An 18,098-nucleotide genomic window follows, 5' to 3' on the forward strand; every position below is an offset into this window, starting at 1 on the left:
GAGTCCCAGTAAAATAATGTGACAAAATATACCTTGCTTGTGCTTCCCGTGTCCTGAGGAATTTTAAAAACACTGTTTTTCCCTGCAAGTATTGAGATGGGCAGTATGAGGATTTTTTCCTCAAAATTGTGAATTATATTCAAGTATTTGTAATATGTTCCAATATCTTCAAACAGCAAACCTAGAAGTATTCAGAATACGTTATTTTGTAAAGCAAAGTTAGTTGGTATTTCTGTGAAAATACAACATAAGTCAAAGAATTTAAATTTTAAGACAATAATTTTGATTTGTGTATTGCTTTTTCCTTGAAGTGGAAAAGGTTTTTTTTAAACTGTTTTTACAGAAGTTTTTTCATTAGGAGTAATAGGTTTATAAAGGAAAATAATAGTCACCACAGATCATTTATCTATCTTACTGGCATCTTAATTTGATTGAATATAAGTAAAAAAGGTTTTATTAATTAAAAAAGTATTAAATAATAAAACTATTTCCACATGTAGTAAAACTAGCATCTTAATTTCTAACTTGACTCTTTTTACACTGTTCTTTCTGCAAGAAGGTATTATTTATAATTCTCATTTGTGCAGGTGTCTGTCTTGTTATATTTCAGAGATGTTAGGGCCATGAAGGGCCACCAAGTCATGATACCTTAAGCCTTTGTTTAAATAAGCCATGTTAAGTGATGTTAATGAAGTTATATTTCAGCCTAATTGTGAGCTACTCATGATATGAAGAAAGAAGGAAACCACTATTGTCCCTGGTGCTTTCACTAGAAAACATTCCTTCCTGTCACTGAATTTGGTAATCATAATGACCTTAATGCAAAGGTCTTAATGCTTAATGACTTAAGCAAAATAGCAGCTAGCCACCTAAGAAAATTATCTGAGCCTTGTCATCAGAGCACCAGCCTGTCTGAGGTCAGTGTCCCTTCTCTAACTTCAGCCAATAATGGGTACTTCAGAGGGAAGCAGAAATAAAGAACACCATGATTAATATTTTATGATCGTGAAACCTAGTCAGTTGAAGTTAAAAGCTTCAGGCTTGGCTTGTCTTATATTCCTCACTCAAGTAGGAAAACTGTTCCATTTGAAGTAAATCAGTTCACTGATTTAAGCAGGTGAAATTAGTTGCATGTAAATGAAAATGAATGAAATGAGTAATGGGTAAATGAAATGAGTGGCAGCATGAAGGATTTTTAGATCCTCTATTCAGAAGCTAATAGGAAGGAAGTTTCTTTGCCTGGATTCTCTTAAAACACTTCACTGTAAAAGCACTGGGAAGCTCTTCAGGACTGTATCCATCATGAGTCTGAAAATTTTACTTTGACTTTTTGAGACCTGAACTTTGATGGAAAAGAGCTTTGAAACATTGGGTCATTGGCACATTTTTTAATGGAACAAATAAAGACAGGAGTAATGACAATCCTCTTGTAGATGGTGGATTCTTTATTTTGGATTTGCTAGTAAAGATGAAGTTCAGAATAAGGGAAGCCAAGCTAATGCCATCAGTGTATAAAATTTGGTATTTTTCCTTGCTTCCTTTCATGTTCTGGACTAGGGCTGAAAGACTTTTGAAGTAACAACAGTGTCTTGATACTCTACAGAAGTCAGGTAGAAATTTGTCACAACCTTTAACATTGAATCCCTTAGCACACTATATGTAGCAATACTGGTTTTGAAAACCTTGCTTTTCTTTTCTTGGTGAAAATGACTGTGTTAAGGAACAGTAAACACAAATCTGCTTGGAAGTGGATGTTTAGCTTAATAGCAGTGGATTAGTTGGAACTCAAAGGGTAATTTATGCATAGATAATTCATTACGTGCTTTCATTATGTTCTGTTTTGCTGTCTTCCCACTTCTTTCTAGCAGAGGTCAGGGTCAGTTCCTTGGTTTAAGTACTATAGATACATAATTAAAGCGTAACTGCAGCGTTTTCTCCTTCTCTGTGTTCTACTTTTTTTTTTTTTAACCCTCTGTGTCTTTCATTAGTCTAACAACACAGAAGTGGAACAACTTGATTTAAAGAAAAAAAGACACAAAAATCTGCTGCCTGCAGGTTCTCTGGTTTCTCTCTAAACCTTTAGACGGTTAATCTCGTGACAACTAACTAATTTTAGTGGGGAAAAAATCTGGATTACAGTAGCATCTTTAGTAGATTAATGCAATTTAGTTGGTGTTGATTACCTCTTCAAACCTGAAACTGGAAGATTCTGACATTATTTCATAGTAAATGTTTAAACTTTGTGGATAGTTTGGGTTTTTTTAGGATGGAGCAGCTGAAATGTGCCTGTCTCTTCTAAGGGAGAGTGAGTGGTTTCCTTAACTGTGCCTGGAAAGCTCCTTCTTGACTCTGCATGTTCAGTTGATTTCTCCTATCCTTATAGGGCGCTCTCCATCCCTGTTTAGATATTGCTCAGATTTTCATCATTTAACTGTATTCACACTGTTCAACCTTTTGAGCTCCAGTTTCTTCTTCAAGGCTTTCATGACATTTTCATCAGAGCTTTGAACATCTAGTTTAAAAGACGGAAGGAAAAATGTGGAAAAGTGGTAGGAGGTGGGTGGGAAATGTGCTGACAGCTTTAGTTGAGCTGGCTACTCTGGAAGCCTCTCTGGAAGAATGGGTACAAATACTTTATCACCAGCAGCAATACTGTTTTAATATGTGAAAGAAGTACATGGACTGAGTCATCATCCTCTTTATTTGGATAAATCTGTGCATGCTTCCTCTTTAGAATTCCCTTTAGTAACTTGATGCCACCTATAGGCTTGTGCTCTCTACCAAATGCCAGCACCCCTTGTTCATGGGTGCTTTCCTCCCCTGTGACGGCAGCATTGGTTGGTGGGGCTGGAGGCGCAAGTGAAGAATAATAAGCAAGGAAGTGCAGCTCAGTAACTTCATCTGTGAGCTCTCTGCATCTGAGTGGCATTTCCTTTGCCTTTTACTTGGCTGTGGTCAATGAAGCTGCCACAAACCATGTTCAGAATATCAGCTGTGCTTTTCTGTTTGCAAGGGAAACATTGACATCCTGCACTAAGAGATTTTTTTCAGATACAGCATCTTACTAATCTGTACGTTTCTTAAAATCTTACGAGGAATTCAATGATGTATTCCAAGGTTTTTGCTTCGTTATGTTGTGCCTGGGTTGAAGACTTAGATGCAAGTGTTGAATAAGACTAAAATGGCAAAAGGATATGCCACTGGAATGATAAATACTTGATCTGTCTTTACTCAGGCAGTAGATTCTTGTGACATACACGTGGTGACAAGTTTTGCCCGGTAACCCATGCAGAAAGCAGCTTTTTCCAAGGTACTGTCTTCAGTATGTTGCAAAACAATTAATCTGCTTTAGGCTGCATCTACTGCATTCTCCAAGAGAAATCCTACCAAGGTTCTCCTAGCATTTGTGATTTGGGAAGGTCAAAGCGCCTCACTGAGCCAAGTCCTGCTGCAAAACTCCAAAACTATTTCTGGAGAGAGGTCTCTCTTAAGCATCTGTGTGCTCAAGATTGGTTCTTCAGTGTTCTTGGATAGTTTGCAGAGAAGCTTTTGGCTAACAGATCTTTTCCCATGGCATATCTGACAAACTGCTAATTCTTGGTACAGTTTTCAGGAGAGGGAGCTATAGTATTCAACAGCAAGGGGACTGCCAATCTAAAGATCAGACTGATTCACCACTGAATGTGCAGGACTCCATTTAGATTTTGCTTTCCATGTTACAAATGGACAGTTGTGCATGCTCATTACAGAAATGAGTACATCTTCTCTATCTCTGTCTTTGCTAAGCTGTACTCATCAACATTTTTAATAATATGCATGGCAAGCCTTCCTGACAAATGTGATAGACTGTAAAGAATCTGGCAAAAATCAATAAACATCAAGCAATGAAGAATTTAAATAGTAAATAACGACAGCTTCTTCAGGTTGAAAAATCAATAGTACAATGTTGTATGTGGTCTTGGATGCCACAATCAGGTCATGCTAGACAGGTGTTCTCTCTCTCTTCACTGAGACCTCTGAGGCACCTTTAGTGCAGTAAGGGGAAGGGAGATGCCAGAATGCATTTGAAGAAGCTTGCGTGCTGTGTTTCTAGTTGGGGTGAACCCTGCAGTTCAGATAAATTTCACAGAGAGAAATACTTTTTAAAAGTTCACTTATTTTGGTTGCTGTAAGAACATATCTGTACATATTCCATAGAAATTGGGTTACAAACTCAGCAAGGCCAGTATTTTCTGAGGTAGGAGCTCTGTCTGCTCCTTGAAGAACATGCAGGAGATAGTAGCAGTGTAGCACACTGAGGCACCCTCTGGGTATCGCTAACAGATGCTCCCAACCTCTCATCCCCAGCCAGCAATTGGACTCCAGGCCTTTTATGCTGATTTGATAGGCCAGGCTCATTTTTCCTTTTACTGCAAAATGTATTTAAGGTGTATAGGGGAGATTTAAAATAGGAGTAGACCACTAGTAAATTACTAACTTTTGGAATTTATTTTTTACCTAGTTTGGTGATTTGTTTGTGTTTAAAATGTGTTGAACATTGCAGAAAATCCATAAATTATCCTCTCTGTTGTCAAAATCACATCTATCAACAGTGAAAAGCCATTCTGCGTTCTCTCACCCTCTTCCTTTTGGTTTTTTAACTTGACTCTGTCAAACTGCAGAGTCCCAGCATCTTCATGTCTCTTGTGCCTGTGGAGTTTACTAATTAGTACTTTTAAAGCTCATCTTGTTTAGGATCTCATTCCCCCTTGCCCCTGTTCCTGAATACTCTCTCCAGTATAGTGTAAACAGTAAGCCAGTGTGGAATAGTACACTGTTGGAATTCAGCTGTTTTTGTGGGCAGATTAAACCTGCTGGAACATGGATAGCATAACTGAATGATGTCAGATTTTTCTTGAGCCTCTAATCTTTGAGGTTCCTAAAGCAAAAAAAGGCAAATCCCAGATATCCTGCCTTTCAGTTTTTTAACTGGTAGGTATAGTATAAAAACAACGGCCTCAAATATCTATTAAAGTTGTTATCAAGGCCAGTTTTCTTCTCAGATGTAACTAAGAATCACATTTGTTTGACAATCATAGATTTTTGATTAAAAAACATGATGCTGAAGTACCTTTTTAATATATATAGAGTATATAGTGTGCTCTTATTTTAGATATTTAGTGCTTTAGTACATCCATAACTTGTAGATGTGCTACAACATTTTTAAAAGTAATACACAATGTACATGGAGGCTATTTGTTTTCACGAAGAAACCTATTTTTCTTAGTGTGTAGATCTCCTGTTAGATTTAAAAATATACTTGTATGTTTTCTTTGGCTTTGAGCCTACTTATAACTGTAAGTACATTGATTTAATATGACAGTTAACCTGTCTGTCGTGATAGCCTTCAAAAAAATTCCTGCTCTATTTTACAGTTACTTAGGAAGACAGCTCTTCCCTGGAGCACTTAAGCAACACGGGGTTATCCGGGGACAACTGTAACTTACTTAAATTTTCCCTCTACATATGAAAACCCATTCACTACTTTCAATTATTTTCTGGATCTATAGGTTATGGCTACTTAATTTACTTGTACATTTTTAATCTGTAGAATTTCAAAAGACAATAAAAGTAGCCCTTTTTTTTTTTTTTTTTCCTGTTAAGAGAATTGGAGGAAGTAGAGGATGGAACTGAAAGAAGAGTTAATTTCCTATGCATACATTTTTGAGTTTTTGGTAACCACCCTGATTAACTCTTCTGACCAGTTTCACAAGAAACAATATTTTCTAAAAAAAATTACAGGAAGATTTTGTCAGGATTTCTCTGATTCATGAAGAGAGGGGAATACAGGAAACAAAAAAAAAAAAGAAAATAGAAATACCTGTTGATCATGCCTGTGTTATAAATATAGTAACATGAAAATCTGTTATGTTGGGAACAGTGGTGGTTTGTTGTTCAGGGTCTCTCCATTTCTTTTTTATGGAATATAAATTCATTCCAGTGTCAGCCTTTTTGGAAGAATAATTTACCAAAAAACCCTCCCCAAAACTCCCAACGAACAAACAAACTGCACCTACCCCCCCAAGCTCCAAAACCAAAAGAAAATGATATAACCTATTTTCTCGTCTTATTCCATATTTAGCTGACCAAGCTAAGAATTACTGTATCTAGGGCAAGTTGCTTCTGCTTAATCATTATGCAACTAGATAAAAGTTTGTAACGCACACACAAAAAAAATAATAATATTCCTGCATTATTAGGAAGCAATGTCTAATTTGTCTAAGATCATTTACAGTAATTGTCCTCCTTGAGAGAGAGCTTAGATATGCCATGTGTTTTCATGTTTTATCTGATCTGGTGTAACTGTGTGTTGCCACTTCAAGGATGGTCGCAGATTCCTCCCTTAAACCTGTGCACTGCTTCTTGCATCAAATCAAATGATCATAAGACCATGGGTCAGTGAGATCAGTTAACTCATCCCAGAGGAAATTGGTGTACTAGGAAAAAAAACTTTTGGGGGCTTGCTTTTCTTTCTCATCTTGCAAACTTGCACCCTCTAGATCTGCTGTATGGTTTTTGGAGAAAGGTCAGAAGTCTTTTTCTCAACAGCAGCCTGCACTTGAATCAGTTAAACTGAGTCTTTAACTCATAGCAGTAGTTAAAGTGGTCATTTGGTTGAGTTTTACATGTTCTGTAAACACTATAGGATTGGCATGCAAGCATAGGGCTTCTTATAGCTTGAATGTATGAGTATTCCAGTGTAAATGGAAATACCCAATAGAAGTCACCTCACCACTAATCCTGAGTGTTGATGGTGTTCAGTACAATTTGAGGGGAGGAGGTATTACAGAAAATGTAGACTAGCACAGAAAGTAGGCATGTGATCTGCTAGAATACAGATCTTACTCTTTTTTTTTTTTTCTTCAACATTCTAGCCAATTCAAGTACTTTCCTTTTCAAGTTATGATCTCCCAGAATAGAGTTAAGGTCACTGTAAGGCTGGCAGTGTAAAATACTCAATAAGAAGTGAAAGAGCACATAGCCATGAAACAGCAAAAATCTGTCAGAGATAATACAGGGGTTTTTGATAATGGTGTTTGAGGAGGGAAGCTTCCTGGTGAAATGAGCTGAGTTGCACTTTTGATTATAGTTTTTGTTCTTTATTTGTCAGTGAGGTTGCATGCAACTGAGGGGAGAAATAAAGATATTTAAATATAATTTGACTAATTTGCTTATTGACTTGATGTTCTTAATGTGTGATCTTCATGTTTATAATGTGTCCACATGGGGAAATTGACTGAAACAGCTCATGTGAAACTTAAATTAAGAACTCTTAAATAATTATTTTTTTTTTATAATGAAGTCTCTCCTGACTTAAAAGCTTATTCTTTAATATTCTGGTTAATTTACTTATGGGTTGACTTAAGAAAATGTCTAGTACTTGGTGTCTTTCCCTTTCAAAGTACACAAATCCTAACTGAAAAAAAAAAATTAAAGAATTTGATAGCCCTTTTACACTTCATTGTAATTTTATTTATAAAAATATTTATGTATAATAATAGTGCTTCGAGCCTAATATTTTTTTCTATCATGTCTTCTATCTGATCAGTCGAGAATTTGTTTTTAACATAGAGAATCCTGTGTAGACATGTATGCAATGTGTTTTCCCTGTGCTTTTTTTTTTTAGTGAACTAACAAAAACAGTGGAGATTTCTGGGGAAGGTGGACCCTTGGGAATACATGTAGTGCCCTTTTTTTCATCTTTGAGTGGAAGGTAAGCTATTTTCTGCTTTGCTCAAGAAGTATATTAATGAAAGGATTTCAGCTGTGGCTCTCTTAAAATAATTACTAGTTAACCATAAGGAAAAGAAATGCTTAAAAGAAAATGGGCACTTGAGTCTATGACACTGTCTTCCATTACCAAAATATTGACTTGTCTAATTTACATGTAAGACAATACCAACCCCTTTGTTCAGGTATGCCCTTTTAATTGCCTCTGTTTTTATTCTCTGACTGGTAAACTAAACTCTTAGTAGAATTATGTAATACTAAAGGTTAGAGGCCAGGGGATTGGTTGTTTTTTCTGGTGTTGGGTTGGTTTTGTGCGTGTGAGGTTTGTTTCTTGGTCGTGTGTGTAGTTTTTTGTTTGAGTTCATTGTTGGGGTTTTTTTCCCCAATTGGATTTCTCTGCATAGGCCCTTCTTTAGTGATATAGCAGACAAGAAAAGTAAAAAAAATTGCTTGCCTGGTCATGCCTTGTATTTTTCAAGCCACCTTTCAGATTTGGTTGTATAGCATTTATAAAAATGTGCACTATACCATGAACCTCTCTTCGTCACAATACAATTACTTTAATTATAAATGATTTAACATAGTCTCTTGAGATCACAAAAGCCTATTATAGCAGCATGCTCATATTGATGTGCTGTGGTTAAGACTGTGTCAGCATTTTCATTACAACTGTTTTCCAAGCTACGTAACTCAGATGTTCAAAAAAAATAAAAAAATAAAAATTGTAGGCTGAAATTTGGCATACAGAGGCTTACCCAGAGAGTTAATTTGACACTGGCAGCCCTGAATAAGAGATGGGAAATTGCCGGTGCCATAAATGACACTACTTTATAGTAAAATGGCTGCCTGTAACAAAAAGACAATTATTGCAAAAGTAAAAATAGTATAATTCTTAAATGTTTCTTTATTTGTCAACTTTCATGTAGGACAGAGAGCATGGAAGTTTAAATTGAATTGTAAAAGTCTGTGTGTGTAAATGTTTTCTCAGCAAGATATGAGTTTGTAAGTGGACCCAAATTCATTCAGAATGTTTTATTTGCCAAAAGGAAAAATAGATGTCCACCTGCTGCCTGAAAAAATGTCATCACTGTGTCAAGAAGAAAGTTCAACTTTGATGGGAACTGTAGGAGGTCTGAATTGTGTCCTTGGCTTTGCAAGCTGCCTGGTTGTCTTGAGAAAGGCACTTGTATTTGTTACCCCATCATGAAATGCAGACAATAGTTCTTTGTTACAGGCGTGCCATAAAGGTTGTAGTGTGTACACTGTATTTCAAGATCATTAGGTAAAAAATGTGATGAAATGGCAAGCCTTTAGAATCAATGATTAGTGTGACTGTAATACGGTTCTGTACTGAAGTACCTCTGTGTTGGGCGCAGCTTTTAAAGACCTCCATGAAGAAAAAGTAGAGTTCCTTGGTCTACGTTGTGTGCATGTTAATATGTCCATATTTGCAAATGCTTTTGGGGATTCCTCAGAGAAAAGAATTTTTTGACAGACAGGCAAATGTTTAGATGATTGTCTTGTAATGACCCTTGGCAGAACCATACTGATATCTTTGTAAAAGCACTAGAGTGACTTAAATCACTTTTCCCTTTTATTTAATCAAATCTGAGACTAGTGTATAAATTTTAACTCATCATAACATGAGAAAGTACAGAAGAGCATCATGACAAGATACAATTTATGGGGCACACTGACCACGATTAACTTGGTCTGGTATTTCAATTGTAAAGTTATCTTCTAATAAGGTAGTTCTGGCTTTAGCCTGGTGCTTCTGCAGAGCAAAATTTTTCTAGATGTAGTTAAAACATTTCATTAATTTACAAAATCTTAGGTTATACAGGAACTACAAAACTAATGGAAATAATTTTTCCCTTTTCTTTTGCACCTAGATATCATTAAAAAAGGAAATTAAAATTTAATAGTGCATTAAAATAATGCTAAAATTGAGGCTGTGGGGAAAAAGTAATGGAACAATGAATTTAAGCTGCCACAGCATATGTAACTCATGCCACTCATCCAGGTACTGCAGCACAGACAACGAGTTTCAGACATGTGGGCAATCCTATGGCATGACATGAATGCAGCCCGTAGACACAACCAGATTAATGAAGGTCATAGAACAGACTTAATTTGTAGTTCCTTTTATTTCTCTACTTTTATTGGTTTGCATCTTAACATAATTATATTTCATTAGTTCTTAGCATTTAGTTTTTTGATTGCCACTAGATAGATGTTTGTCATCAATATGGCTGCAGCCCCGCACCTCCACTGCCCCTTTGAATCCTGTAGTGAAGGGTAACACAGGATGTAAGATAATCTTTATGCGATAGATTGAATCTTTTTGTGTGTGTGTGAGTTCTTTTGAAGAAGTAATATTCAATAGGAACCAAGTTTTCGCTTTAAGTACGTTGATATGACGTAAATACAAATTTTTAGATCTTACTATACAGGAAATCTAAAATCAGATACATGGTGAATATAGTATCATTTGAAACAGGTAATGGTGTGCTGTGAATCTGTTGAATGGACTTAAATAAATGAGGGACAGTCATGTATCTGAGAAAAAATACAAGACCTCTGTTTTGTGATTGGAGTGCTGGCATGCTGGGAATTGCACATTAATATTTAATGGCGTATAACCAATGGTCTCTAAAGGTCATCTGTCTGATGCTGATGTGTTGTGGAAATTTAGTGGGTAAAACTTGATTATAAAAGGTCTTCACAAACACGTAGTTGTCAGGTTTTTTGGACATTTTACTGGTATCATTGTATATATCTATGTTGAGTTGTGGCCTGTAATACAGAGATGCTTCAGGTAGGTCAGAAATAGCCTAGCGCTCCCAGTAGTTAGCCACACTGGAATTTTGCACCACCCACATTTGTTCACTTAAGCATTATCAGAAGTTTCTGTGCCACCCCTCAGTTTTCAATTTGCACATAATCCCGTAACAAATAACTTAGATTTTGATGTTCTGCTGCTCTCCTGCCACCTAAATAAATAGTATTGCTTTCATGTATCAAAACAAGCGGCTCTGGAAATGGAAAAGTTTCAGAGACTTTTCAAATGTAGAAATAGTAGTTATTTTTTATCTTATTCTGTCTTACAGTCAAGTTAGAAAATTACTTTTAATGTTTGCTCTTTTCTTTGGAGTGATGTAATCGTACTTAGTGACAGACAAATATTGCATAAGCTACATTCAAATTTTTAACTAAATGGGATGTTTCCCTCTGTTTCTCCAAGTATGACCTGCAGGACTTAATGTTTCCTGAAGTTCTAGCAAGTAGCATAGCATTAGCGTCCAGCAATTTTTCTTGGTGTTTCTTGCAGTCCACTGCCAGTTAGTTAAAGTGAGCTAGAAATCCTTTCTCTAGAGCTTAAGGACTTCATAATGGTCTGTCTCATCGCATACACAGTAGAGATTAAATCTATTTTTAGTTGCTATAAATTCATACCAGCAGAATAAAGGATAGTTTTCACTCTTTTTTTTTTTTTTTTTCTTCCTTTTTAGGATGCTGGGGCTCTTCATCCGTGGTATTGAAGAAAATAGCAGATCTAGACGTGATGGGCTTTTCCATGAAAATGAATGCATTGTGAAGATTAACCATGTGGACCTTACAGATAAAACCTTTGCACAGTAAGTGCTGGGTTACTGATACTTTTAACTATCCGGGATTTTATACAATGCTGTGTTTAGTAAGTGAGTAATGCAAAGGGATTAATATTTGTTTCAGATAAAATGCCTATAAAATTGATACCTGGCAGAAACTTCGTAATTTTCTTTCTGAAACCTCCAAATAAGGTGAAATTTGAGGAGGGAAATCTTCTTGTAGTCTTAGTGAACCTATTGTGCTTACCTAATTTAAATAGCTTCAATTTTTTATACTAGTTATTTTCATTTTCTAATTCTTCTGTTATTTTTTCCATATTTTCTTTGTAATTTGTTCCTCATAAGACCTTCAGAATGAGTCAACATCGCAGCATGTTTTTTGATGATGTTTTGCAAATGAAATAAGGTTTTTTTGTGTGCTGTAGCTTTTTGAGCATTTAATCTTTTAAAAATACTAGTACTGTCAAACTGATGATTAGTTGAGCTAAATGGTAAGTCTCACCTCATGACTTCTATTTAAAATCTGTTGACATTTATTATCTATCTCAAATTGCTTTAAGTAACAGGTTGCTTTGATCGGCTGTGAATTAATGTGACATTGTTGCACAAAAGAATAGCCTCTCAAATTTCACAGATATTTGCTGTAGTAATTAAATAGTAATTTGTTTTTACTTTTAATCCATATGTTTAGATAGCTGAGTGATTGTTTATAATATAACAAAAACCTATTGAGATCTCAAGGGAGTTGAGGCTTAACTTTCCAAACAGTAAGCCAAATGTTCAAGGTTTCTACTCAAAGCAAGTAAGTAATTTCACTGTTAGGCGTAAATATTTGCAAAATAGGTTCTCATAAAATCAGCGTAGTTCTGTAGTAAGTATTACCTTGTTTCTGAGGCTGTGCTTTTTGCCTTGTGATAGGTTTTTGAGTTACTATTTTCTGAATATTTGGAGGTACATATATTCTGATTCATATATCTGATATAGTACATGTCATTCTGTTCCAACCATAGAAAGTTCCTACATAAGATACCAACTTTATCAGAACATAAGTGTTGGTATCATATTAAAAGTGTCATTGCCTCACCTGTGCAGTTTTGTAGTGAAGATGTATTCTGCTCAAATGAGACTTTGCATGAATCAAAACCTCTCTTTTCAAAATTGTATGTGAACTTTTCTTCACAAATTTGTTGTCTCCTTTGTGTTCTCTTCAGAATGTAACTAAACCTCCAGAGGCTTTAAGCCTGTGCGATGTCTGTGGAGTGGAGGACTCCGCATGTTTTTTGTAGGGTTACTGGATTTAGGGAGAGTTAGAAATATCGCAGTAAACTTTCCAGTTTTCTATCAGGCTTCCCTTCAAAATGAGAAATGTGGGACACTTCACTTTCTCCAGGTTTGTCTGAAGTTTTGGGAGTTGGCAGGGATATTTACAAAGACAATTGTTAAGCCATTCTTGCTAGACAATCTCCCTGTCTGGGGGAGTGAAAGAGAGAAGTGACTAAAAGGTGATTCAAAGCAGGGCCTGATGTAGTTGGCCTAATTCACCTGATACTACAATAACAAGTAGTGTGGTTGCAGTGGCATTGGATCTAAGGAGAAAAACTGTGGGCAGTGAGGACTGGGGGGAATATCTTGGACAAGCTCTACCCTGGTCCCATGTCCTGTTTCGTTGTTCTCCCGAATTGCCTTCCAGAATAGCTATCTGCATCATCTTTCTTCCCTGGCTGTTGAGGATAGCTAAAGAAAGCAGCTTTCTGGGTTGAAACTAATTTCAGTGAATATGCCTTTTAGTTTTCTTCTGGCGTGCCATAACTGTACTAATCTGACAGTCCCAGTTACAGAAACACACTAATTGTAATGGATGTGACAAAGTATTGTCCCAATGACTATTGACCCAGAAATAGTCGTCAGATTCTCCTTTGAGAGGAAAATCTGTTTGCTGGTTTCAAATTGACATTTCTTCATAGCCCTTGTAAAAACTGTTTTGACACTTGGCAGAGACTGTTACATACTGTCTCTTTCTGTTTTCAGCAGAGACTTTCTAGTATTGCTCCTGATGATTACTGCTTCTGCAGCTGTAATAGCAGCAACCTACTTTCTGTATTCCCATGTTTATAATAGTTTTATATATTGGGACTGTTGGTCTGCTTTTTCATTTGCTGTTTATCTATTCAATTACATTCTGTTGTGTTGCAGAGTTTCTAGCACCTCTTTTAATTGACCCTCTTATTTCTTTAAAGTATGCATTTGGGGTCTCAAGAAATGTAAATTTCTCCATCCATTATTTTTCTCTTTGAAGTGCAGCCAGTTATTTTGACCCTGAAGACTGCATTTAGGCTTTCCCACAGGATGTCTTGTGTTATTTCCACTATTTTTTGTTTGAAGGAGATCTTATATTTTCTCTTTCATATATTTAAAATATTCATCTCCTGAAACTGAGTTATTAAATTGCCTTGTAACATATGGGCAAAAGGCTACTTGCAAGGATGAAGATGGGTTGTGAAAGAAACCTGCTTAAGACTTTGCATCCTTATGCTGGGAGCATGCCGTGGTTTCTGTGATCAAGGTGTAAGGCCTGTCCTTGAAAACCTTCACGTGCTATAGATGAGCAGGTAACCTGTTATAACCCCTGCGGACACACTGGGACAGTGCTGGTACAGTTCTGAAACCTAACTATGGAGATTGGTGCTGGAACAATACCTTCCCACAATGTTCTCCCTGCTACCTTTCTTTTCCAAGTTTGAGGTTTCTCTTCTGGCAGTGTCTCCTGCCAATGAATGTGGTTATTCTGACTCTTGGTGCATGTACACTCAGTGTAGCCAAGATGGTTCTTTCCCACATCAGTATCCATTGGGACTGCCCTCTGACTTGAGTGCCCTCATGCTGCAAAAAACACTCTTGAAACAGCCCCTTCATTCCACTACCTACAGCTGCAAGGTGGAGGTACTGTGTGGCTCGGTTGATCTGGGAAAGCAGTAGGTGTGTATTCAAGATGTTAATGTTTGCGGTGGCTTCCTTTCTGTATCAGCATAAAAAAACCTGTTCATTTCAGAATTACTTTCAACTTTGGCTCTTGTTGTATAATTGAGTATAAATCCAGAGCCAAGACTTCAATGAAATACTGACTTTGCCTGACTGACAAACACACTACCTAGAAAGGTAGGAGATATGTAAATTGTTCTCAAAAAGATCCCGTGGTTTATTTAAAAATTAATGTGGTCATTGCTTCCTTCCCCTCTTGACTTGATTCTGCTAAGCAGTTGTTTTTGATTTTTCATTCTCAAAATATGCTTCAGCTACTACTTCTGTTTGTACTTGTCTTCTGCAGTACGGAAGAAAATAAGTTGACTTCTTCAGAAGGTGGGAGAGGAAAGCATAGAAAGAGAGGTGCCTCCCTTGTTGCTTTAGAATCCAGGATTCGTAAAAATGTCTTGATTGATCAAATCTACGTGTTATGCAAAATCCAGGGAAGTCTGTATGAAAAGTTGCTTTGGCCAACTTGTCTTCATTGCCTTGGGAACCTGAACACTATGTTGTTACCATCTTAACCAGTTTAAGGGCAGTAGCTTCACTAAGTGCTCTAACACAGTTTCTGGTGTTGCAATTGCCACGTCTATGAAGACATTAAGTAAAATCCACATATCCACCTTAGCAAGAGGTTACTGCTTGAAAGATGTGAATAATACCTACCTGTTCATTTATCCGTTTATGTAGAAACACACAAATAGTTGCACCTTTCGCGGTCACCAGTTTTTTTTCTGATGTCTGTATATCCCATACTGTCATCCTTTTCTATTGCACCATTTGCAGTCACAATGTCTTCTGAAGATGTCCATATATTCTATACCTTCAACCTTTTTTATTGATGTGGAATCAGGCAGCAGTTGCACTACAGATGGTGAAGGAATCTGAGGGGCATTTAATCTGTACTCGGGGGAAAAAATGGGGTCTTGAGCTTGCTCATAGTAGATGCATCCACCTGAGCAATTGGTCATAAGTGCTCAGTGTGCCTCTATGTCAACAAGAAAATATGTATCAGCCAAACCCTTGCAAAAAGTAGCAAGCTATAACTTCAGGAGTCTTTTGATGATCTTTTGCCGTCAGAGCTTCCCTTCCTGATGTGCTGCATGAAGAATTGTCTTAATTAGTTTATTTTGGCTGATATGTTTTCATAGCAGCCTAGCATTCCTGACAGATGTGCTGTTCCTACTTGAAATGTAAGGAAATGTTAGGAAATGTTGTAGTTTAGAAGTCTTATTTCATGTGTACTTTTTTAGAAAAGGGACCCTGGAGATGTGAAGGTAAGGGGTTTTTTTTCATGTTTAGGATAAATTTTTGTCTTATTCTATGTAAACAACTCCAAACTTTGCCCAAATTTTCCAGTTTGTTATGTGATTTTTCATACCTTTCTTTTAAAGGGCTCAGGACATCTTCCGTCAGGCAATGAAATTTCAAAGCGTCATCTTGGAAGTCCTTCCTCCATATAATCGAGAACAATATGAGAAGTCTGCTATTGCCCCTCTTTGTTTTCTGGATAATGAAGGAGGAGTTCCAAAAACAAAGATTCCACCTCCTGTTCATCCAAAACCTGCTCTGAAAATGATTAATCTGTCTGGAGCGAGCATCTTGGAGGCAGGTGTACAGGCAACACTACAACAAGCTAAGAGTCCCAACCTCCCACGTCTAGGTAGAAAGTCATCTTCTCCCTCACTGTCTCCCCTTATGGGCTTTGGCAATAAAAAAAATGCAAAGAAAATAAAGATAGACCTGAAAAAAGGTAAGTCTTTTGGAGATGATATGGTTAATTCTGTATCATGTTCTCTATATTGATACCTTAACTTTAAACTAAACTAGTAACATTAAAAGTACAAGCAAGTTATTTACGGTTTAAAAGTTCCAAGACTTCTAAAAGGTAAAAGAATATTCGAAAAGATAATGAAATGTTAACAGTAATGTTCTCAACAGTCAGCTTTCTTATAAATTTTGGATGTGTGTTATCCAGACTTAACTGATTTTTAAAAATCTCAGTTACTGATCTATCTGGAAGGTACTTCATTAGCAATGTGATATTAAGAGATGATTCCTGGAGAAACTGGTTGATTATGTCTTGCACAGGCATACTCTTAACTGGGTAAAAAACTGGCTGAATGGCTAGGTCCAAAGAGTTGTGGTGAATGGAGTTAAATCCAGCTGGCGGCCAGTGACGAGTGGTGTTCCCCAGGGCTCAGTATTGGGGCTAGTTCTGTTTTGTATCTTTATCAAAGACCTGGACAAGTGGATTGAGTGCACCCTCAGTAAGTTTGTAGATGACACCGAATTAAGTGGGAGTACTTACCTGCTTGAGGGTGGGAAGGCTTTGCAGAGGGATCTGGACAGGTTGGATCAATGGGCCAAGGCCCATGCATGGTGTGAGGTTCAACAAGCCGAAGTGCCAGGTCCTGCACTTGGGTCACAACAACCTCATGCAGCGTTCCAGGCTTGGGGAAGAGTGGCTGGAGAGCTGCCCTGCAGAAAAGGACCTGAGGGTGTTGGTCAACAGCCAGCTGAATGTGAGCCAGCGGTGTGCCCAGGTGGCCAAGAAGGCCAACAGCATCCCGGCCTGTATCAGGAATAGTGTGGCCAGCAGGGCTAAGGAAGTGATCGTCCCCCTGTACTCGGCACTGGTGAGGCTGCACCTCAAGTACTGTGTCCGGTTTTCGGTCCCTCGCTACAAGAAAGACATTGAGATTCCGGAGCACGTCCAAAGAAGAGCAACAAAGCTGGTGAGGGGTCTAGAGCACAAGACTCATGGGGAGCATCTGAGGGAATTGGGGTTATTTAGCCTGGAGAAAAGGAGGCTGAGGGGAGACCTTTGAGCTCTCATAACTACCTGAAAAGAGGTTGTAAGGAGGTGGGGGTCAGTCTTCTACCAAGTAACAAGCGATAGGATGAGAGGAAACAGCCTCAAATTGCACCAGGGGAGGTTTAGATTGGATATTATGAAAAATTTCTTCGCCAAAAGGTTATTAAGCATTGGAACAGGCTGCCCATGGAAGATACTTAAAATATAAATTATATACATCTGTGTAGATGTAGTGCTGAGGGACATGGTTAAGTGGTAAGTTGTCAGTGCTAGGTTAACGGTTGGACTTGATGGTCTTGAAGGTCTCTTCCAACCTAAATGATTCTATAATTCTATGAAACCTTTTCTTTTCATCTGTATTTGTTCAGCTGTTAGCAGGCCGAATTTTGTGTGTGTATCTTTAATTGCTGCTCCATGCAGATGTCTGTCGTTGCATGGAGTAACAGGTTTATGCACATGTAGCGAAATGTGCTTAACCAGATCCCAATTAGCATTTATGTTTTCTGTTTAATTTCTGTCTCTGATTTGGCTGAGAGTTAATTTTGATGCTAGAAGTGGCCCTTTTAAAAACAGTCTGTAACTTTATTCTTTTAACACATAATGAATGTAATCAAGCTGTCATTTCTTAATTTTTGTTATTTCTTAACTTAAATCACTCATTTTTACTTCTGAACTCTTCAGCTTTGCATTAACAAAACCTACTTCAGAATTTTCCCCATTTCGGATGTCATGCTTTTGATTATGAAACAGTAATTTATATTTTTAGAAATGATAGGAATGTGATACTAACACGGTATCTCTGAAAACTATCACATGGGTAGCAATCCTGCTCAATATAAAAAGATTTTTATGGACCCTGCTATTCGTGGGTCATTTTA

At 37.2% G+C, this 18,098-nt stretch overlaps 1 protein-coding gene across 4 annotated transcripts in view; it reads left to right on the forward strand.

The window, feature by feature from the left end:
• The window catches only part of PARD3B (par-3 family cell polarity regulator beta), a 423,552-nt gene that overhangs the window by 187,415 nt on the left and 218,039 nt on the right, over positions 1-18,098 (forward strand). For all 4 annotated transcript variants that reach the window (XM_074145663.1, XM_074145666.1, XM_074145665.1 and 1 more), the window contains exons 9-11: positions 7,667-7,753; positions 11,283-11,408; positions 15,797-16,155. In XM_074145663.1, the coding sequence (XP_074001764.1) occupies positions 7,667-7,753; positions 11,283-11,408; positions 15,797-16,155 (572 nt within the window). The remainder of the gene's footprint in view (positions 1-7,666; positions 7,754-11,282; positions 11,409-15,796; positions 16,156-18,098) is intronic.

Source organism: Numenius arquata, chromosome 3 (genome assembly GCF_964106895.1).
Source record: "Numenius arquata chromosome 3, bNumArq3.hap1.1, whole genome shotgun sequence".
NCBI classification, from domain to species: Eukaryota; Metazoa; Chordata; class Aves; order Charadriiformes; family Scolopacidae; genus Numenius; species Numenius arquata.